The sequence below is a fragment of the Morone saxatilis genome, unplaced genomic scaffold (assembly GCF_004916995.1).
Source record: "Morone saxatilis isolate NCDOM2014 unplaced genomic scaffold, NCSU_SB_2.0 Contig4, whole genome shotgun sequence".
Taxonomy (NCBI): Eukaryota; Metazoa; Chordata; class Actinopteri; family Moronidae; genus Morone; species Morone saxatilis.
Window position 1 is genome coordinate 7,495,360 of NW_023339984.1, and position 23,488 is coordinate 7,518,847.

General features: G+C 45.4%; 1 protein-coding gene across 5 annotated transcripts in view; it reads left to right on the top strand.

Annotated features, from left to right (window-relative positions):
• Positions 1-23,488, top strand: part of ppargc1a (peroxisome proliferator-activated receptor gamma, coactivator 1 alpha) — a 37,267-nt gene that overhangs the window by 7,785 nt on the left and 5,994 nt on the right. For 2 of the 5 annotated variants that reach the window (XM_035675358.1, XM_035675360.1), the window contains exons 3-10: positions 9,509-9,703; positions 10,644-10,769; positions 11,919-13,281; positions 14,178-14,223; positions 14,434-14,507; positions 18,135-19,359; positions 21,113-21,205; positions 22,197-22,317. In XM_035675358.1, the coding sequence (XP_035531251.1) occupies positions 9,509-9,703; positions 10,644-10,769; positions 11,919-13,281; positions 14,178-14,223; positions 14,434-14,507; positions 18,135-19,359; positions 21,113-21,205; positions 22,197-22,317 (3,243 nt within the window). The remainder of the gene's footprint in view (positions 1-9,508; positions 9,704-10,643; positions 10,770-11,918; positions 13,282-14,177; positions 14,224-14,433; positions 14,508-18,134; positions 19,360-21,112; positions 21,206-22,196; positions 22,318-23,488) is intronic. The other 3 variants (XM_035675361.1, XM_035675359.1, XM_035675362.1) reach the window with 3 other exon arrangements.

Sequence of the window (23,488 nt, forward strand, 5' to 3'; positions counted from 1 at the left end):
CACACACACACACACTCAACTCACGTTCCCAGTGGGCTGCTGCTGCTGATTGAGGCATGGTTTGGTGTTCCTGCCCCAGCTGATCCCCAGCCCCCAGTGGATATCTCTCATCATCACACTGGAGCCACCAATGTGTATGTGTGCACGTGTGTCTTTGTGTAATTGAGACACCCTATACGAAGATCAGATAGTGGTCTTTTCTGGCTAGACACAACACTTTTATCACTTTCTGTTTTGGGTGTTCATATGTGTGTATTGGACGGGAATTACTATTTTTAGTACCTGGGGTAATCTCCACTAAGAGCCTTTCAGGGCTGTTTCACTTAAACCTGGCCAAAACACTAAGCCAATAATCCACCCCCACCCCCCCAACTCATGTTGCAACGATGCTATGCGATAAAACCATCCTTCCTTCTATTATTTAATAGTGTACACTTTGGAGTGGGAGGAAGGTATCAACAGTTAATTCCTAGAATGCTTCTGTACTCTTATCGTTATGCAACAAAAACAGACAGAGGAAGTGCAAGATGGTGTTTGCACAGAGATGAAATGAACTGATCAAAGAGTGACGGGGAGAGGGGTGCAAAAGAAAGAGAATGAAAGCGATAGCCAGTAGTGAGAAAACGGTATGAATAACAGACGAAAAGGGGAAACCTCGACAGAGAGAGAGGGGGAAGAGGATGGAAAGAGGCCTTCAATCAGCGAGTGCCGTGATTCATAGTGAAGCGCTATCAGTCTTGGGCGATAGGCTGCTTCCCCTCTCCAGGAAAGGCCAATCGATCCAAGGTGTGTGTGTGTGTGTGCTCGCATTCCGTGCCAGCATGTCCAGCAGTGGCAGCAGCCTTGGCCAGCCCTTCTGCTCTGGTAGTTTGCCATATTCTGTCAATATCTATGTGTTTGTAACACAACTTTGTTGATTCTCAACGATGAATAAACACATAAATAACACATTTATGGGAGGAGCTGGCAGATATTCAGGAGTAACTTAATACCAGGCTGAGAAGAAGTGTTTCACTTCCCTCTGGTTGAAATTTGTGAAGTGTGGCATTTTTGACCACACCCTGCATCACTGATGGGTGTATTTGGGTGTGGTTAGAAATGTTGCACCTGTAGCCTTATGGAGTACACCTGTACATCACTGCAGATGCATCAGCAAAAACAAGAGCAGTTGGTGTTTCTCAACTTTTTCCTGTCGAGATCCCCCACAAGTTGTACATTAGACCACAGACCCCAATTTAAAGGGATTTTGTCTCAAGGAATGCCCTCTGAGTTCTGTTTTTTTTCTAGGTATTTCTGAAGAAAAGTCTTTTATCATTTTAGTAATGTAGTCAATTAATGATCAAACTAGGATCACTATAAATTACAATGAATTAAAATGGCCTGTTTCTTAAATTGCGCTTCCAACTTCCAAAAAATGTGACAAAAGTTCAAATATTCTATTCCTCTTTTTGGTGGGGACCCCTACAACCCGCTCAAGGACCTGTCCCCAGACCCCGGTTTTGAAACCACTGATTTAGGCAATTTGATTTTTAACACATCTTTGGCCGTTTGCACTGAAGTTTTGTACTGTACATGTAAAGGACTAGTCTTCCCCTAGTCCTTTTTAAGAGCTTTGTCATCCATGCAGAAAAAAACCTCCCCATTCTAACTAAGCTTTATGATGTGCACTGCATGCTTATAGCTCCAGCTTATTTCCCCCCTGAAGCATTTAAGTCTGCACAGGCCTCAAATAGTTCAAGAGGCTCTCCGAGGCTCTGCTGATGCATGAGTGACTGGATGCTTGGATGACTCACTTGCTGCCCAATCAGTAGCTCCCGAGTCTAAACTGAAAGCCGGAGCTTTTACAGACGTTTGGTCACTGCAGATAGAAAACATTCCTTCCACTTTTTGTAAAACAAAAACTTGCTTGTATGAATATATTACATTACAGAATACGACAAGAAGAAAAGTTCGTCTCAAGGAAATGGCAGCGTAATAAATGGAAGTGGACATGGGTTTGGGCAAAAAATAGTAGGGTTCATACCCAGTCCTAATGTACTTTTGCAAGTATAAAGTACTTGCACGTAAAATGATTATTTTTCATAAGCACAGCTAAAGCATGCATGTTTTTTATCAGATGAATTGTAAAGTGGTGTATCCGGAATAAATCTTCTGCATTTACTGCCATGACAGAGCTGTTGACCTCGGGAAGTCAACAGCTCTAAAATGGTCTGCTTGTTAATCAGCTCTTTCCAGAAGACCATTTTCAGGCTACACTGTGGCCAACCAGACCTCTTTTCATATGGCTGTGGGCTGTGTTGTATAATAACTTGATGGGCAGATTGGTAAAGTATTTCGAGTGTTTGACGCTTATCATGAAGTGGTCAGTGACCATTGATCATTCTGCATTTGGCAGACATTTCACATTGTAGTGGCATGTGCAGGTGTGGTGGGTCTGCTCAGCTAGATGTAAGCTGCGAAGGCAAGCCTGTCCAAACTAAAGGTAACATGATCAGTATTCTACAGAGAATAGATCCTAGATTAAGATGAAATACGGCTCAACATTCAATGTTGATGCTACAAAGAGAGACTGTGGGAGCTTTCATGCCCCCCTCATCCTTTCTCATAGTATCCCTGAATCACGTCAACGAGTTGGGATTGTATCGACTGAAGTGCACAATTCCTTTGATGTATTTTCATTTCTTTTCATTTTACTTGTAAAGATAGGCGCATCCCCACATCGTTAACACTCACACAACATGCAAAAGCTTCTGAAGTCCTCCGTGTCCGACGACTGCTGCTACACGTGCAGCACATACACATGACACTTGAAAGTGCGCAAGAAAGAAAACTGCTCAGATAACGCACTCACAAAGTCACGACATGGATAAGAGGCATACACACTGCAGCGGCAGCCTGCTACCTGGATGCAGGAGTGACAAGGCACACACTCATGCACACAGAAGTCAAGGTAAAAGATAATGCGTTTATTTAGTAATCAGCAAATAGCTTTTATGCAGTGGGTACGTGGTGAAGCCTGTGAGGCCTTGATAAGATCGCTTGCTTTCAGGTGTTTCCCTGTCGCACCTCGTATGGCATTGAGTGCAGATTGAATAGGGTTACCCTTTTTGCCGCAGAATCCAATTGACTGCATTTCTCTCAAAAGATTCTGTCTTTGCAATTATCATAAATTTGTGACATTGCGTACACCTGTCATACGCACAAACACATGCACACAGAGATGTAGAATAGGACAATGACACAAAAACACACCTTTTGTTTGAAATACTGTAGACCACTATATCTTGTCCACTGTACCCTGGCTCTCCTTGCGCTGGCATCTTTTCGAGGAAGACATTACTGTGACAAATGAAACGCCACAAACCCTCGATTGGCTTGGCAGGGCCTGAAAGGTCATGAGCTGCTTTTTTTGTGTGTGCAGGTGTACGTGTGTGTGTGTGTGTCTGTGTGTGTGTGTGTGTGTGGTTGTAAGTGTGTGAAGGTGGTGTCAGCAGCGGATAATAACACTGAGTCTTCGGTGCGAAAAACAAGAAGTTCTGGTCCATTCTGCCCCCCTCGCAAATCTATGTAAATGTCAAAAGCAAAGTGACCAGCCGTCTGTGCGCGTGTGTAATTGTTTTATGGATAGCCACGCTTGACTAGTGATGGCAGACTTACATTCCAGCCAGGAAATGTGGCAGTGTCCATTTAGCAAGATAGACACTGGAAACAGTCTCTATGCTCCTTTTTTCTGTCTCCCTCTGCACTCGCTCTGTTCCCCTCCCTGTGTTCTCCAACACATTATCAACAGTGTAACAGTATGTTCAAAGGCCCCTTGCTTAGTGGTGCACATTCAGAGCTGCCGACTTAAGCAAATAGCTATTTGCATGCCATTAGGCAAAAAAAAGCAGAGGGAAGCACCATTCTTCATCCCATCTCTGCATCTAGCTGAATATTCCTTATTCGAGGCTCCAAATGTCTGTTTCTCTCCCCCCTCCCGCTGTGACCGTCAAAGCAAGTCAAAGTCAGAGCAATCACAGCAATCAGTGCTTCCTCAAGCCAAGCCGATTGGGAAGTAGCTGCCAAAACAAAAGAGTGAGTGTCCAATCATTATGATGGTGTGTGATTCTGTGGTGTTAGCAAACGGTTGCTTGGACCATCTGTCGGACGGCTAGAGTAGGAAAACAACAGCAGCTTGGGGCAGGACTGTAGATGGGGAGGTTCCACCAGGACACACCGAACCCCCCTCTGATCCTAATGCTTGTTTGGATAGCTGTGTGTGAGTTGATATGAACACAAGTTTGCATGCATTTTATCCTGTGTTTGGATGGAATTAATATTATTTTTATACTTTCGGCATAAATATAAGGATGATGTTTGGTTGTTGGTTTATGTTGTCTCTCCAGCTGTTTGATCTCCGGGGTGCATTGCAGATCTTTCAGGCTTTTGTGTGTGCTTTTCTGACCCAATGTTAGACAGAAAGGGCCTGGCGGGTCTGAAGGCATGTGACAGCCTCAGCTGATCTCAGCAGATGTTTGACAGAGTTCAGGTGGTTAGCTTTAGCAACAGCAGCAGCAGGGTTACCGGTCAAAGGATTTTTCCACAGAGAACTAGAAAGAACAGCACTGCTAACATCCCTTGGGTAGGTGTCTCAATCGGATCTGGCCTGTGTCAGGATGTGTAACAACAGTTCTCTTTCCCTCTTTGGCTCACTCTTTCTCTCTCTCTCTCTCTCTCTCACTCACACACACACACACACCCACACACACACACACAGACATCTCCTCTTCTCACATTCTCTTTTCCTCTCTCTTTCCCCCATCAGCTCATCTGATAGTGCTCTAACAGTCTCAAATGGTTCCCAGGAGAGGCATCATCTCTGAGCACACACACACACACACAGACACACTTCCTGGTCCTCATTGATGGGTCCGGCCGTTTCCCTCATTGATGTAAAACTCACGTAGCCTTCTAAACTGAGACAGACATCTGGCATGTAAACAGTCAGCTTCTGCAGCACCACTTCTTCTTCATTCAAAGAGCTGCCATTTTTGTTTAAACGGAGGCACAAAATAGTGAATTCCTGCCAGAGCGGAGGGATTATCACATGGCCAGTTGTGGTTTTATAGCTAAGTAGGATGGAGAAGGCTAAAATCAGCTGCCTGGTGCTTGGACCGGACAATCTTGTCTGCATTTAGAGGGTACAAGATTTAGCAACTTACAGCTCAAAGCATCATGATAAACCCGAACATAAACTGAAACTGGAGTAGTGACAAATTAGGCAGACAGAGGGAGTATGCATCCTTTTTGATGAATACAGAGAAAAATCATCAGCCATCGGTGCTGTGATTTTTGTGTCTATAACATTTGCTTGGGAAATTCAGTTTCACAATAACAAGATGCTCTATTGAGTATGTAGTCAGAGGGAAAATGACAGGCGCCTTCAGTTGGCTGCTGTGTGCTACAGAGGCAATCACAGGCCTGACCACAATGAAGGTTTAACATTTAGTTTTATGATTTGGAACACCGTTAGACTGTGTCACCGCTGCTTCACATACACACAAATAGCACACTCTCACACACACACAGAGGGACTTAACAGTGTTATGTATGGTTTCATCGCTCCGCATAGGCCATAATCACCCTCTCTCCATCTCAGTAAGCTCATGCTAAATGACCAGACGTCTCTGGCGGCTGCCATGATTTGTCTCTCCGCCGTGCAGGGTACCTTACCCTCCCTGCCTCTCCCTTCCTCCCTCCTTCTCTGCTCCCATATGTTGTGCCTGTGTGACCGGCCGACGTGTCAGGCCTGACTAACGCCTTAACGGCAAGGTTGACGTTGATTTATTTCCTCTGAAATCTGGGGGCCGGGGGTAATAACACAGAATGACATTATTTGTTTATCATATCCAAGGCTGCTTTTCTTGGCAGAGTCTAGATGCGACGACTTGATGCGACCCCCCTCGCTCGCCACACACACGTATACCCCCCACAATTTCTGATTGTGCCATGATTGGAAGGTCTGGCTAGTAGCTTAACCTCATCCAAGGGTTTTTTTTTTTAAATCTGACAGCAGAAGGGAGAAAAAAAAATAAAGATTGAGATGAAGCAATGCAATTAAATTGTCAAGGCACAGATTTAACCCCACCATGCAATTTGGGGGCCAATTTATTAAGAATGTTTTCTGTCTGAACAAACTGGATGCTATTTCTCTATCTGCAGAAAGAGAGAAGGAAATAGTGCGCAAAAAGAGACAGTGAGAATAAACAGTACTTTAAATACCAGATGACCCATTTAATGAGAGATATTTTATCTTCCCACTGTGTCTGCCACATGTTCTGCTTCTCATTTGAAGATAACGGCGGGGCTGTTTAGTCTGTTGAAACTTCATCTTGGTGTTATTTAGTGATCAGTTCTATCATGCTGGCACTTCCACAACACATTTTGTTCCTTTTAACATGTAAATGATGCATTGCCCCAAAAAGCTCGTTAAAATTTGATCCCTGGCAAATTTGCTCAGGAGCTCAGAATCCTCAAGAAGCAATTAGCAGATTTAATGTGGCTATTTGCCCCAGTGTTCAAAAGTGAGTGTTTGTTTAAAACGGCACCTTCACCTTCCGTTATCAGCTGTGTGAATAGTATCTCCTGGAACACAATGCTGTGCTGTGGAACTCAATAAAAGAGTTAAAGGCAAGGACAACCTCAAAGACAGCCTGCCTGATAACAAAAGGGCCTCACCTAATAATGAACAACTGGAGTTGGCTTTCTTTTCTCTGACGGGGAGAAGCTGGGGTGAAGGAGGGGGAGAGACGCTCTGCCAGCACTTGCCAGCATGTTTTATGGCTAATTGAAGCATTTGGAATAAAACAGCCACAAAATGGCACCCTTTAGAATTGGAGCGGGGTTAATATATTGTGATCCCACAATTAGCCCAGGATTGTTAAGATCTCTTTAATTCGGTGAGGTCCATTAAGCGGGATGGGCGAGAAAGTGCTCCCACCGAGACAATTTTTCTCTTCTCTCTTTGTTCTTCCTGCCCTCTTTTCCTCTCAGCAGCTGCTGTAGTAATCAATATAAGTGGACATAGCCGTCAGCAGGTTGCCAGGTTATCCTGGCGTCACCCCCTTTGGGTGCTATAGCTCCTGAAGTCCGCCCACACAGAGAATTTGTTTATAAATATACAAGGGGCAAGTGAGTCATTGGTAGTAGATTGACTTTGGTGCAGAAACTCTGCAAGGTGCAGCCCTTAAGATGGCATTGAAAAGCTCGCCTTCCTGGACAGGGGTATTAGATCATGCTCTCTCCAGGGTAGAAATGATCACTGAGGTTTGCTCCTTACCCCAGTTTCTCAAATCCCCTCTTGGCCAACGAGTGCCTCAACTAGAGCCGCAGTAGCGGCTGCAGCATGATCGTCACGACTCAGGGTTTTACAAGTGTCTCTTTCAGAATATGAGAGTCCCTTCTGGGTTATCTTCGGGGATACAGTCTGCCTGTGGGAGCTTGCCAATTGGTGGAGGTTTTTGAAACAGGATTGAAATCGCTACATTCAAGCCTGCCACAGCCTCAGAAATTCCCCAATTCTTTCCAAACCATGACATAACGAAGCTTGTACAGCCCTCTCAACTTTTAATGTAACTAGAGTCACAGAGTGACATAGACTGTGGTTTCTACAGAATGTATGGGTTTGAACTCTAGAAAGGTGAATAAAACCCCACTCAAAAACAGCATTGCTTGGATAGTTGGTGAGGTTGGACCTAAACAGATGGCTGGCTCATTCAAGACTCATTTGTGATAATCTAAAATGATCCTGCTTTCAATTTATCATGCGAGGATGCATGTTTGGGCTAAGAAAAGGCTCCGGATTTATCAGCGATTAATACCTACCCGCTTAGTACTCAGTAATAACTTGGGATGCTGGAAAATGGTGAACATTTCAGAAGCGTAGGGTTCCAGCACAGTGGATTTGAAGCTCCTTGCTAGTAATTAAACAGCATGCCACCTCATACAGAGCAATTTCCTGCAAGGCATTTGCTTGCCAATGCGGCATGGCCCCAGTCTACGTCGTGTTATCTCTGTGAAATATGTCCCTTTTATCATTTTTTAATAATGACTGAGTGCTCATGTTGTTAGGAGAAAATCTACTCAATGAACATCAGATTAACGTTTTCCTCACTGTTAGCTAGCTAACTGAACGTCCAAGATATCTGTGTCATCTGTAAATGAAAATTGGAGGGGGGGGGAAGCATTAAAATGGGCACTATCTCATTGGTAAATCCAAACCTGCTCCAGAAGTGCCATCCATGGTGGGTGTGTAATTGTGTAAAATCAGTTGGGTAGACAGAAACAAGTGGGTGGGTACATTTTGTGCATGTGGGAATCGGAGTCTTCTGAGGTACAGCGCTGGTATCTAAGAGGTTGGTGGCCCCCTTGGCATAATGATGGCCACACGCCGTCGCCGAGCGATGATAATCCTGCCATGTGCATAAAGGGATTTGTTCTCGTTGGGCTGGCCACAGAACATCCCGGGGTGACGACGCTGTTTATCTTTCCGCTGTCTTAAAGTCCCCTGGGCTTTTATGGCCCTGGAACTTACAGTTCCTGTTGTCACTTGTCACTGCACAAAGGCACAACTGTGCACACACACACACAAACATACACACCCCTTTGTCAAACACGCTGCTTTCACTGTTAATATACATTCTCTCTATTCTTGTTTTTTTCTCTACATACATACTTATTATCCCTAGTGAATCTCCCATGTCGATAATTTTCCTCACTATTCATCTCTATATATTCATCTCTCTGTCTTTTTATTTCTCACACACAGTTATAATTTCTACCATTAAACAGCCAGCTGCAGCAAGCACACAACTCCTCTGGTACATCAAAGAGGAGCTGAGTGGCAAGAACAAGGTTTACTTTTCATGAAATGTTGATGATAACTTCCCGTCCATTGTGAACATCAGCTGTCATGCCAACATTTTAAATATATCACATTTATTTAGCATTAGCGAGTGGTAATTTGCCATATCTGAGGATTGCTTGCAAACATCTTGTCGGCAAGCCCATCGTCTCTCAATTCTGTGGGGGAAGATTGAGGAGAGTCAACTTCCACTCATTGTTTCCTTTACCCCCACAAACCCCTCCATACCGCAATGCACCCCGACCCATTCCTGTCTTCCCTAGATACTTGCTACTTGTCAGCCCTGGTAATGGGTTTCTTGGGGGAGATATTATTTTGGTCCAGTAAGCTGCGTGCTTAAAATATGAGTGACAGGCTTGACTCACTTGCACAGGGAGAAAATTTTGTTTTTAAAAAGGCTGCCAGAATAGAACTAGCTCTGCTGCTGCAAAAAAGAGAAAAAGTCTTCCCACTCTATTAACAATGAAAGCCTGCATGCAACCACCCACCACCTGTACTTCCTTGGAAGAAAAAAAAGAGAGATGCAACTTCTCTTGACTAAAATGTCCTATTTTTCCTGTCTCTCTGTTTTTCTGTCTCTGTCTTCCCCCTTTCCCCCCTCCTAAGAAGATAGATGAAGAAAATGAGGCCAACTTGCTGGCAGTGCTTACAGAGACCCTGGACAGCATCCCGGTGGATGAGGACGGATTGCCTTCGTTTGAGGCCCTGGCAGATGGGGACGTGACCAATGCCAGTGACCGGAGCTGTCCCTCCTCCCCTGACGGCTCGCCGCGTACCCCAGAGCCTGAGGAGCCTTCCCTGGTAAGACCAACAGTTTCTCCAGAATCTCCCATCACCACCACTTCAGGGTCAAAACATATGTTATCCCTGAGACATGACCAGCCCTGCGCACACTGTTGCTTTTTTTCCTTCAGTCAATGGCAGACACCAGATAAGACTCTTCAACAAGACTGGGCACCAAAAGTGGCCATTTGTCTCAGACTTCTATATTTGTTCGCCACATTTGCTACAATGTGTTCACTGTACGTGTAGCGAGAGCTTGCAGAGATGCAGATGCAGGGAGGAGGGAAGTAAATGGAATGGATCAGTGTGTTTGCTGCTCAGTGCTAATTACCTAACAGTGCGATTGTGGCGCCAATTAAATGATATGAACACTGTGGTGGGGCCAACTATGTTTGACACAGTGCCACAGGCCCTGAAATCAAGCCGGCACATAAGGGAGTCTACTCTCAGTGGTTCTCAACTAATCCCCCTGTGCCCAAGTCATCTTTGTTGGCAAAAAGACAGGCCACTCAATGAGAAGTCAGCTTACCTTTGTTTTTACATACTACCATACCATCTGGGCATTTCTCTAGCTTAAAGGTTTTGACCTAAAATGTTATGTTATGTTCAGTTATAGTCCATTTTATTCCATGCCGGTCCCTTCCAAGTGACCTTTAGCCACATGCCTGAGAGTGTTTATTCAATCACATTACAGAAGCCTGGCTTTGTGTACACAAAAACACCTGCACAGGAGGAAAGACTTGTCCTGTCACATGCTACAAACTGCTTAAAAATCTGCAATCTTTTTAAATATGTCAGTGATTTTATCGAACTGCTGTATAAAGAGACCAACTATTTTCTTCTGCTACATTTACAAAGGACAGGCTGTCTAATTGAAAGAAAATGGTCATTTGCATAATAACCCCCCACTCACTTCCCCCTCCCCTCTTTCTCTTGTTCTGTTTGGGTCCATTCGCAGCTGAAGAAGCTCCTTCTGGCACCCGCAAACTCCCAGCTCAGCTATAATCAATACACAGGTGGCAAGGCACAGAACCATGCAGCCAGCAGCAACCACCGGATCAGACCACCACCTGCCGTCGTCAAGGTAGGGACACACACACACACACAAATACATCCACTGCCTTGCTGCTTATTTCACTCCTGTATACGCATTTTTCGTTAGTGTTTGTTTATCCCTCTCATTCTGTTCTTGCTCTGCCTTGTGTCTTGCTCTTTCTCCCTCCCTCTCACACTTTTCTTGTTTTGGTGGCCGCCTTTAGAAGATGTTAGACTACTGCTCTAGTCTACTATCCCAGGGGGCCATCTCGTAATGAAAACAGGCTGATTGCTGTTGGGCTTTCCAGGCGAGGCATCGGCACTGTTGTCTCATTAGCTCCACCACTTATCCGCCCTGGTATGGTGCCTGTTGGAAAAAAAAAAAAAAGCAGCGACAGGCACTCTTGCGGCGAGATTGATGCCTTGAGACGACAAGATCAAAATATCAGACTTGATGTTCTCATTAGATGGCTCTCAAAAGGATTTTTTTCTAAAGGGGTGGGGTTGATTGAGATACTTTTCGGAAAAAAAGTATCATACATTTACGAATGTGTATAAAAAAGTATTTGATTTCAGTAATCTGTATCTGTAAGTATATGCCATACTGTATGTTGAGTGTCACATACAGCTTACAGCACTTGATAATTTGCTCTTGTTTGGAAAAATGTCTGAAATCTCTATTTGTTATGCTTTCCCTAGTGCTTAAAATCTTCTGAATGTGAAAAACATCTGTATGTGATCATATTGTGTGGTAAACATAACACACAGAGAGATTTGTGTGTTGTGCGTACTGCGTACTATGTTTGCACATGCAGTGCGTCAACCTTCCTCACAGATTCTATTTTCATACTGTGCCTTTGAGTCATCCATTTCTGGAGCACAGCGAATGAGGACTCCCAGAGGACATGGTGCGCGTACAGAGTGGCGCGGTGGTGCTCGGAGGGCCACACAATTAAGATGATGGGCGGACTGCACTCCCACCATTGCCTCCCAGACAGTTGGGCAACCACTGTGCACAGGCAGTCTGAGTCGCTCTTTTAGCCTCTCCCTCGATCTCCATCTACTTTTATTTTTGTGCCAAATAAAGAACTTAACATTTCTCACAACTAGATCAACTGCACTATAGTGACAACAATGAGCAAAACTTTTTATCTAAGAAAGCTAAATCATTTTCTCTCTGTCTTATTGTGTTGCACAGACGGAGAGCCCCTGGAATGGCAAAGCAAGAGGGGGCTCCAGCCAACAGAACCGCCCGGTGAGGCGGCCTTGCACTGAGCTGCTGAAATACCTAACGGCCACTGATGACATCCTGCTCCACACCAAAGCCAGTGAAGCCAAGAGCACCTGGGGGGGTGCCAGTAGCAGAGAAAAGGGTGGCTTGGGTCTTGGCGCGTCTTCCTCCTCCTCTTCGCCATCCTCGTCATCCACCTCCTCGTTCTCCTCCCTCTCCTCCACCTCTTCTTCCTCATCCTCCACCACCTCCAAGAAGAAGTCAGCTGTACCATCTCAACAACTACAGCAGCAAGCCAGCGCACAGCAGCAGCAGCAGCAGCAGCAGCAGCAGCAGCCGCCGCAGCAGCATCACCAGCGAGGTGAGAGCCGGGCTGCAGGCGAGTGTAGTGTGGCTGGTGTTGGGGCTGGGAAGTGGCAGCGTTGCAGTCACGATGACGGGGTTGAGGAGTCGGAGGGTGCTTCTATCCCTGTCGGCCACAGAACCTCCACCTGCGGCCATGCCCGCCCCAAACTGGAGCACGGGCCGCCCAGTGAAGAAGGAAGGCCGCCAGGCGATGTGGGCCGCCTGGCCGCCGCTAGGTTTATTAGGTATATGCATTCTTATTCCCTCCCTCCCCGAGAGGTGAGTCACAGCTGTGAGCATTGCCGAGAGGCTGCGGGCGCCACTCAGGCTAGTGAGGGCTTTGGCAGGCAAGGCCGTGGTAACAGTAATGGTGCCAGCCGTGCACCACGTAGGCACATCACAGTGACTATTAGGAAAAGAGATGAGAAGCCGGGGCACCCCTTACTTAGCCAGCTGCTCACCTCCAAAAAGAGGCCTGCTCGATATAGAGCCCACTTACTCCCACCTAAGATCACCCCTTTACCCAGCACTCTGAGCAAATCAGCAGGTAAAAGGTCTAAGAGCCCAGCCCAGACTGTCTCAAAGGTGGAGGAGAAAAAGTTGGGAGGGACCACTGATTGTAGAAACCGGGCTGTAAGTCAGGTTGAAGAGCCTGACTCAGGGTCCCTGTTGTCACCTCTGGCCTTAGACCTAGAGAGCTGGGTTAGCCAGCCAGGGCTAGACACAGGCTTTGGACTAGAGCTGGGGTGGCTAATCCATGGGGAGGATGTTGACCATGATGATGATGAAGGTGTTGATGATGATGATGATGATGACCATGTCACGGGCAGCCCTGCAGCGGTGCTCTCACAGGGCCCACCAAGCCCACTCTTCCCAGATACTAGAATTGCAGAGCCCGCCCCTCCCTGCATCATACAAGGGCAAGGGCACCCACACAGGCAGGCACTCAGCGAGCACCCCGACGACCAGGGCCACCCGTTGTTAGGTAATCATGACTGCATCCCCCCCACTGGCCTTATCTTTGCTCTCTCTTCTCCCTCTCCTGCTTTAACCACTTCCCAGTTTGACTTCACAACTAACCCCTATTCTAATACGAACCTAACAGTCATTCTGAGGGCACAAACAACGACAACGAACAGCCTGCTAGCCAATGCTTTTTGCTAGTCCCGAAGGCCTTCTTTTAAATTTAAAAAGAGTGAAAAAAAAGGAGGGGGTGGGAAAAGGGGTGAGCCATGTCTTGCTACTGTACGTCTTGTATTCATAAAGTCGACCCTTGAACCATCTTTGGCTGTTTGAGCTGAGTGTGCTGAATATGTACATTTAGACTCAGAGCCCGGGTGTTGCTCTTTAGCGTCGTGCTACTAAAGCCACGTTCCCTTAGCTGGAGCACAAGTCGGCCTGAGCCTCGGGCAACTGCACAAGCTTCCTTGACTCTCCTTTCTTCCTTCTTTTTTCCCCCTCCTCTGCTGTTGGTGCATGCGATTATGACTTTATTGTCCAGGGAGGGGCTCATCCACTGTCATGTGTCTTGTTTGTGGCATCGTCTCTTTATGTCTTTATTCCATTTTCAATCTATTTGTTGTCTTGAGCGGGGTATGTCTGTGTCTAGACACCTGTAAAATACGCACCATCACTTCATCCTGCCTCACAAAGTGAACAGTCTATCCTAAGAAAATAAATTGTTAAAACGGGGTCAATCTAAAAATATATGCTTTGTACAATAGTGTCCATAGAAAGACGTTCTAATGGGTGTTTTTGTAGTAATAATTGCATTTAATGAGCCAATTTGAGGTTAATTGTTGCAGAATGTGGACCTGTTCTCTTCTGCCATGAGTGTTATACCTAGATCAATAATTACCCATGCTCCTTTGTGTTCTGCAGCCAAACCAACCACCTTGCCACTTCCTTTGACCCCAGAGTCTCCAAAGTAAGTGTGAGAAGTTTTTCCACATTATTCCAGGCAAAAAAAGCAACAACAAACTACAGAAAAAGACAAAGCCAAAGAAAACTATATAGATTAGAATCCAAATTGAGGCATTTTTTGTGAGTCATTTCCATTTCTTAATATCACAAAAAGCTTTTAAAGTATTACTTTCACCTGAAAAGTAAAATGTTGCACTTTTTTTTTGTCTTGCAGTGACCACAAGGGATCACCGTTTGAGAACAAAACCATTGAACGCACATTAAGTGTGGAAATTGCTGGAACCCCAGGTAAGCACACTAGTTGTTATTAAAAAATGACTAGGGAGTGGAAATTCCCATCGTGCAGCTGATAATGGGTTAACTCTAGCTCCAACATCTTGATAGTTCTCTTACAGTTCAGAGTTCAAGGTGAATGCATAGGAGAGCATTTTTATGTGCCTGAGTATTGATTAGGCTTTCCAATCTCTTCAGGGTTTATTAGCAAACCCCTCCTGTCCTTCTCCACCTCCCCTCCACTGTTACTGAAGAGTTAATATGCTTTTCCTCTTCCTCTATCAGATCCTAATGCTCTCAGACGGACAGCTTACTTAGCCTATGCATCATAGGAAAATTGAAATGGCGGTGTTATTGTTTTAATTGGTTTTGCAGTGTAATTCAGTTTTGCCCATATGATCTGTGCCTTCCTTGCCTTAGGTCCCTAGACATTACAGGCAATTAGATCAGCTGACTTGGATGTAATTTTCCAATGTTACGAGTTATGTGCAAAGGAAGCTGTTTTGAAAATAGTCAGTGTGAGGGGTTTTTCAGCATCGTTATTGACACCATCCTTTTGTGTTATTCACTTATAATTAACTACATCAGATAAAAGCTATAGGCACAAGGTAATGACATGACAAAAAATGAACAGAATGTCAAAAGTAAAAGAGAATGCAGAAGCTTCGTTATTGGGAGTTATATCTCTCTTTCTCTCTCTGTGCAAATAATGTTAGTAATTACCCCCCTTCTTTCCCAGATTAATCATCTATGGTCAATAAAAACAAAATGGCTGCCCTTTAGTCCCTGACACGGCTCTGGCCCCTTTGGGTATTCATTTACCAGCAAAGGAAATCGTCTTCATGCATACCTTCTACTTAGCCCTCAAGGGAAGAAATCAGACCGCAAGAGGTCTCCCTCTGTCCCTCTGACCTTGGTCAAAGGGCTGTTTAACCCTTTTTGGGTAGATAAGGTTTCGGGGTCAAAGGTGATGCCTTTTGAGACCTAAAAAAGGGAAAGCGCATGGCTGCTTAAGCCCTGGGGCAATCAAGCAAGGTTAATATTTCTTCCTGTTTTACTGCACGTGGGTAAATCTGTTGACCTGTGGCCAGATCTGGGCGTCCGTTCTGATTCACTGCATCCATTTTACAAGCACAGTCAAATAAAGCCCTTCACCTGACTTTGCCATCCTGTGCAAATTTAGGATTGAATATTAGCAGGAAAGTCATTAGCCCAGAAATCTCCAGGTTACTGAGCCCCTTTCCTACTAAGGGATTAGCTTTTGAGTCTTGTGCTGTATGAGACAGATGGATATAGATCCCAGTAAGTTGAGGTGAAAGCTTTTAGGTCCGGAGTTACATGTCCTTTGCAGATTAAGAGTAACATTCCACTACAGTACAGATTATGGTGGTGTTACTGATAACCGGATGGAAGTTAGCCAGGTGGGCGGTTCCACCCTGCACCTTTAAAGGCAGGTCGACAACTCACTGATGGAACTTTCCATGAATTGCTGCCAGTAAAAAAATATTTTATACCTGATGAGTTGTAGTAATAGTAGTTACTGTTTCATAGAAAGATAAATTCAGTTATACATAGAGCTGTACATATTGTACTCAGCCAAATGCTGTTGCACACTAAAAAATAGGAACTTTTGTGACTATTAGCTGTATGTTTTCTTGATACTTCTCAGAGAGGTACACAATAAAAGCTACAACAGGCAGTGAGGCCCCCTGGGATCTGACTGTTCTGGCCTAATCTCTGCCAAGCTAATAGATTTACCCTGTGCAGCCGTGTTGTCTTTAATTACTGTATCTCATGACACTGGGGTGGTCTGTGTGTTGCTATTTGCATGGCTTACCACCGGATCAACTCTTTAAGCACCTAGTTGTTATTCGCTCCGAGGTCTCCTCTCAATTTACAGCTGGACGAGAAAAAAAGATTATAAAACCCTCTTCTTTCTCTCTGTCTTGCTCACTTGCTCCATCGTTTTCTCTCCGGTGGCTGCATGATTGGTGTTTGTGTCTGCGGATCATCCATCACTAGCAAGTTTGACTGAGAGGCACATATTTATCTAATTCTGATTTATTTCACCCCCATCGCTAATGGCTCCTAGTTTATGACCCCACGCACACATTGTTTTGGACAGATGGCGCTTCATTGGTGAAACAGAAGTTCCTCAGGCATTGTGTAGCTTCCCCTCTCCCTCTCGCCCTTCTCCTTTTCATAGCTCATTTCATTGGCAAACTGCATATATATATTTATATATATATGTCCATAGTGCCCTAACTATCAGTACTGAGAGAGGGAAGGGGGGAAAGAGGGGAGTGGCGGCTTGCAGTCCTACTTACAGACACATCCAGATAATATGTAGGATGATAAGCCCTTGGATCAGGCATTCAGAACACAGCAAGTGGTTTCAGAAACTTGCATATTTATGTATCAAGATCCCACATTCTCTTTGCCAAGCTGTCTTCCCCGTGCATACTCAAACACTGGATTTGATACTAATAGCTGTCATTTGGTGCAATTCACCAGCAAGGGAAGAATGATGTGCATTATAAGAAAGGCAAAGAAGAAGGGAGAGCGTAGGTGTTTCAAAGTGCCTGAGTTTGACTCCAGTGAGAGACTGTTAGTGACGAGTGCATGTGTGTGTGGGGGCACATTTGTTCTGTGCGAGACAGAAACAGGATAGGATGCCGAGAGACGGAAAGGGGGAGGAATAAAGATTGATCCAGGGAAGATGGCAGACAGGAAGAGAGAGAGAGAAAAAGGCAGAATACAAGACTAAAGGAGAGGAGGAAAGCAAGAATGAGAGTAATGGTGGCGGCTGTTTGTGTGAGTGCATTAACAATGCTATAAAGTGGGCTCATCCCAGGACTTCCCATATAACTGCCATCTGTCTGGTTGTAAATCTGTAGGAGGTGGGAGAAAGGGGGGTTGGGGGTGGGTGTGGGGGGGGCACAAGCAGTAAGGACATGCCATCTGAGAAGAATGACAACCCATTCGCCAGTTCTTCCCTTGCTTCCATGACTTAGGAGACATCTCGCCTGGCAACCTCACCAGGCATAGTAACGTGTGCATTAAGAGTAGTGACATGTCTTCTTATATTGTTCCACAGAAAAGGGAGATGGTGTGCTGGATAATCTTGAAACACGCATGGCATCATGTCAGTGATTTTTTTCCTTACAGACTGATAAAAAAGGTCTTTGGTTTTATTCAGATGAATTGGCTGCTGTCCAGTGCAGACATTTATGTGAGGCAGGCAGAGATATGATACATGTGCTTTAATTCTTTTCATCGGATGCATTACATTTGTCCTCTACAGGGTTTTGTGTTGTTTTTTTTTTCCATGAAAAGGGATCTTTCCAAGGTCAGAGAGGAAGGGGATGGCAAGTCATCCATATTACAGCACCACCATATTAAGTTACACCAAGCATTACATTAATCTGTCAAGATTGCAATAAAATAGAGATCAGGATTAGGCCAAGTGAAAGTGAATATTTTAATCAGGCATGTATCTGTGTCCACTGTCCATAAACTGACCTGGGAGTTTATAGATGAGTGAGGGGAGGAGGGAGAAGGGGTATTTGGAGGGGGTTTGCATTATGATTCCATTTTCATTTTATTGCCTCCGCCAATCTCTGTCTTCTCCTCCCTCTGCAGGTCTGACACCACCCACCACGCCCCCACACAAAGCCAGTCAAGAGAATCCTTTCAAAGCATCGCTCAAAACCAAGTTGTCTTCATGTTCCTCCTCAGCCTTGGCATGCAAAAGAGCCAGGCTGAGCGAGTTGGGCCCCGGCGCTCTGGCCCCGGCCCCAGGTGCCTCAGGCGGGGGCCCCACAAGGAAGGGTCCCGAACAGACTGAGCTTTATGCCCAGCTGAGCAAAGCGTCCACCGCCCTCCCTTACTCTGTCACCCAACACACAGTGGGGGGTGGCCTTGAGGAGCATCGCAGCACTAGCAACAATAAGCGAGCGGCGCCCCGCTGCTACAGTGATCATGACTATTGCCAAGCGTCAGCTAGCACTAAGAAGGACGGCGGCACAGCCACTGTTACCATGACTACAGTCACCTCAGGTGCCACTGTTACTCCCATGCCAATTGCAGGCAAAGTGGAGGACAGGCATGTCGAATGTAAGGACTCAGCCATGCCACCGTCCTCTTCATCATCATCATCATCATCTTGTTCTCCATTATCAGCTTCATCTGGTCCTTTGGTTAAGCAGCAGAATTTTGCCTCTGTGGATGGAGAAGCAGCCCGGGTCCAGGGTTTAGGGAAGCAGACCCTTACACAAACCCTCCAGATCCCATCACAAGAGGCCACTACTGACGGGGACCAACAGCACTCTTCTGCCATCAGCCGGAAGCTCCTGTGCGACAAGGAAATCAGAGCAGAACTCAATAAGCACTTTGGTCATCCCTTACATGCCCTTCATAGCCAGGGTGGCCAGAAGAGAGAACCAGGCAGCAAACCGAATAAGGCTACAGCCCCTCAGTCTCTTGAGGAAGGAGAGGATGGTAACTGCTCCCAAAGGCTGCCAGGCTCCAGCTACCTGCACCCAGGGTTCCTGCCCTTCCACGAAGAGCTAGAGCTGGGTGAGGGCCGTGAGAGTCGCTTCCTCTATCCATGGGAGGGCACCCCTCTGGACCTACTCTTTGACTGCCCCCCCTGCTCTCCCTCCTGTTCCCCACCATCCAGCTGCTCCCCTTCACGAGGCTCCGTCTCCCCACCTTCCTCTCTCCTCCTCTCGCCCAGCAGGCCTTTCTGCTGGACCAGCAGCAGCTCCCGCTCCCGTTCTCGTTCCCATTCTGGCTCCCGCAGCTCCTCCTCACACCACCGGAGGCGCTCCCTCTCCAGTTCACCTGACAGACGCCCCTCCTCCTGGTAAGTCATCTCTTACACGCACACACACATACACGCTTCCTGCCTTTTTTGGCTGAGCCTTGACTGCTCCCCACCCATGCAGTTTAAAACAGGGCTTGGAGCTGGCAGGGGATCTAGCTTAGGAGTGTAAAACAGGCCTGATCAGTCGTCAGGGCTGGTGTCAGACCGAATAGACCCTGGAAACTCTTAGCATGGTTTCTTGACTTCCTACTAGTCTTTGTCTTGCTTGGACTAAATGTAGGATAGATTAGGCAAGTCTTACACACGGAGATTCAACAGGTGAAAGAGAGAGGCGGAACGGATTCCAACGAACTGCAAAATGTCTGCAGTTTTTATACTAACCAGACTATTAAAACAGGTGGCACTTCTCTGAAATGATAAAATATTGTGTGAATGATACCATCTCCCAATAAAACAATACACACTGAACAAAAAGGAAAAACCCAGGACATGAAACGTGCCAGAGGCGCTGGACTTTTGAACAGTACGAGTTTTAATCTCTAGGCAGGGAGTTTTATTTGAATGTCTTCCTAACACTCACCCCCCCTCCTCACTTACTCTTTCGTATGCTCCTGTTTTTTGTTTGATGCCGGGGCTATTGTTTTAAGCGGCAGCTGTTGTTTTTACTGAGTGGCAAAGCCTCCTCTTCTACATCCCCAGAGATGAAAGCCAAATCCAGGCTGTGGGAATGTAGTCTCAAACTCCTCTCAAAAGAGAATCGTATCATCATAGCTCTGTGTGAGAACTACATTTCCCATGCTTCTCTTTGATCAGAGCCAAGGGGTTTTCTGTTTTTTTTTTTTTTTTTGGTAGAAGAACAGAGGCAAAGCAGAGTTACTGAGAAGGATGTGAGGAAATTCAGTTTGTCAGTAGTAGTTCATTGAGTGCCTCACATTGCAGGACTCCACTGCAGTGACTGAGTTTGTTTGCCTGATTACTTAAAGGTCAGTTTACTCCACAGAGCCAATAGAATCACTTTATTCTGTCCGGGCTCTTGTTCTTTACTCTACACCAACTTGCTCACAAATTATACAGTAATAGTCTCAAGGCATTCGATCAGAATCTGACATGCTGACACGACAAGCTTTTTCTGAAAATACTGGCTAGGGATTGGAGTTTTGAAGGCAACAGAACAAGAGGCTTGTTACATTTTCATGCAAGAAAAGATAAATAGATTTTTAGCAAAATAATGCTCAAAAATCCCTCCTCCCTGTTTCAAGTTGCACAGCATAAGATCTTCAATCTTTCCAAACTGGCATTCCTTTGCTTCTCTGAGCTTCCCAAACTTCTCTCCCTGCATAATTCAGCTCTTCCTTCTTCAGCAACACTTCAATAATTAAGCATCAGAAGCTTAACGTGTGCAGGGGTACAAGCTCTACAGTTTGGTCACCAGGGCATGCAGTATTGACCGTTTGCTCATACAACATAGATGGCAGGTGCATGTATATGATAGCTCAGGTGTGTACAAAAGTTCTGTAGAAAATCATGCACACTTTCTGTGGTCATGGATTAGATGAAGGAAAGGCAAGGGAATACAGAATGCTTTTATCTGGAATTAACCCAGTTTCTAACATCTAAATGGGTCTTGTGAATATCAAAGAAGTTAATTTGGCTCCCAAAGCCAAGAACAAATTAACCAGGGTGTCACAAGTTTGCACGCGTCTTTTTTTTTAAACGTGTGAGATGAACAGCATTCCTAGGTGTTGCTAAAAAGTAATACTGCCATATTCAACATTTTCTGTTTCTCCCACAGGTCTCGTCACAATACAGATTCAAGCACTTTTCGTTCCAGGACTCACAAGAGCCCCCACCCTCAGTCTCGATCTCCTCTCAGCCGCAGGCCAAGGTGATTATTTTAAATGAATTATTTAACCTCCAATTTTATATGTCGTTAACCTCTGTTTAGTCGCGTACTTGGGTTTAGGACAAATGTTTATTCTTAGCAACTGCCTGGCAAAGACCTTGTTATGGTATGTAAGGAAAGATGGCTGAAATAAAAAAGTCACCCTAGACAAATGCAGTAAAAGTAACTTTTCCCTGTCACCATTCATAAATAGTTTGCTTTCTCTGCGATTCCCTTTTCACATCAAGACCAAAGCTTGTGCGCAGTCTGCCCCATCCACACGGGGACCCCGTGACAAACATTCAGGGCAAATATGTTTAATTGATCATGCTTTATTGGACTTGTGACACAAGCATCCCAAATCGTCATCTCATACTTCACTCATGAGTTGACGCTCCAAGCTGCACAATGACGCTTATTCAACTTAGTGCCTCTGTAGTTTTCCATGAGCCACTGCAGAGGAGACCATTTCATATGCAGAGAAGTACTGGCACAGTGCAGAAAGAGAGAGAGAGAGAGAGAGAGAGGGAGACTGACACCATCTCAGCGCTCCGAGCTGATTTGGCACCCACGGGCCTAATGACACCCGACAAGCCTGAGAGTCGCTCATCAGTCGAAAACTTAACGGACACGTCTTATGCTAGTCTGGGGTGGGGGAGAAAGTTGCACTTTCCTTCTTGATGAAGCCCTAACTAAGCAGAAAGTAATGACATGTGAAGTTGTGCTGACAGTTGCAACTGCCTGGCTCCCCGACCGCGCCACTCGCCGGCACTCCCGCAGGCCTATCCTGCGGGCTCCGTAATCATAGCGTTGGCGAAGAGACATCTTATTAACATGTCTATTTCCTTTCCTTTGCAACCCTTCTCAACCATCAGTGGCGAGAGAATAGTGGACCTAGTCCTTGGTGAATACTGGTAATTGTTCTTCGTAGACATCAACAGGAAGGGTGAATTTAGAGGACGGGCTGATGTCATACTTATCCTTTCCTCCGCAGGTATGACAGCTATGAGGAGTACCAGCACGAGAGGCTGAAGAGGGAGGAGTACCGCCGGGACTACGAGAAGCTGGAGTTTGAAAGGGCCGAGCAGAGAGAAAGGCAAAGGCAAAAAGCAATAGTGAGTCAACAGACACAAACGCCATCTAATTTCCTCTATCCTCTTTTTTTTTCTATGCTTGACTTTACGTCTTCCCTGCAGACACTGATAAAAGACCGCATGCAATCACTGCTGCTGTGGCACATTTACAAATTCTTGCAAACACACAGAAACCTCCCACAGACACACACACACACACATTACTAAGAATGAGACAGCCTCCAGCCCAGTGCCATGTGCCACAGTGTCTCCCTACTGAAAGAATACATACAAAGTGAGTTCCTGAATGATTCAGGCGACAGGCCCTTCCTCTTTATCTCGGGGTTGTGTATTTTTAACGTCTCTGTCGTCTGGAAACACTGTCGTCTCTTATTAATCACACCACAGGGGTAAAATGTTAAAATAGTGGAAAACAGAAACTAGGAGAGCAAGACGGGGAAAAGACAAAAAAGGAAACGGCCACTGATTCTCTTGAGCTCTTTTTCCTTATTCTGTATCTGTTTTAAAATTCAGCCTGATGCAGTGAATATCACATTTCTGCCATATCTCCGCTCTCCATGTCTTAGTGTGAAATTACTCAGGTTTCCAGCAGTGGTAACGCTACTACCACCCGTTGATAAAGCACACATTAAATGATGCAGTAATGCAAACCTGGCTTGGCACCCATACATTTTCAGAGATGGAAAGACAAACAATTGCGAGCAGTACAGCTGAAGCTGTCAAATAAGGTTTGGGAGGCCAGGGATGTGAAAACGTGTCTGTCTGTCTCTCTCACTCTGTTTTTGCTTCATTCTCTCACTCACTCACACACCCACACATACACAAGCAGCCCTCAGGGTGCCATCAAGAAAAGGCCGCCTATTTATCAGTTGTCAGCAACTAAACCCCTAATTCAGCAAATACTCTTTTTTTGTCTCAAACAGTATGTAAGCGAAAGAGAGAGTGGAAAAGCATAAAAACAGTAATCTGTAGTTAATTTGTATCTTTTCTCAGCTGCTTTATATAAGTCTAACGGGGCAAAGGTGAACTTTGAGTTTAGCACCAAGCAACTGATTTACATACATGTTACGACTGCCCTCAAGACAGCATTACATTTCATTGGGCCTCAATGGACTTGCCCCAGTAATGGCGAGTAAATGAATGAATGAATAAATAAATAATACTAGTGATACACTACAGCCCCAGGCTTGTG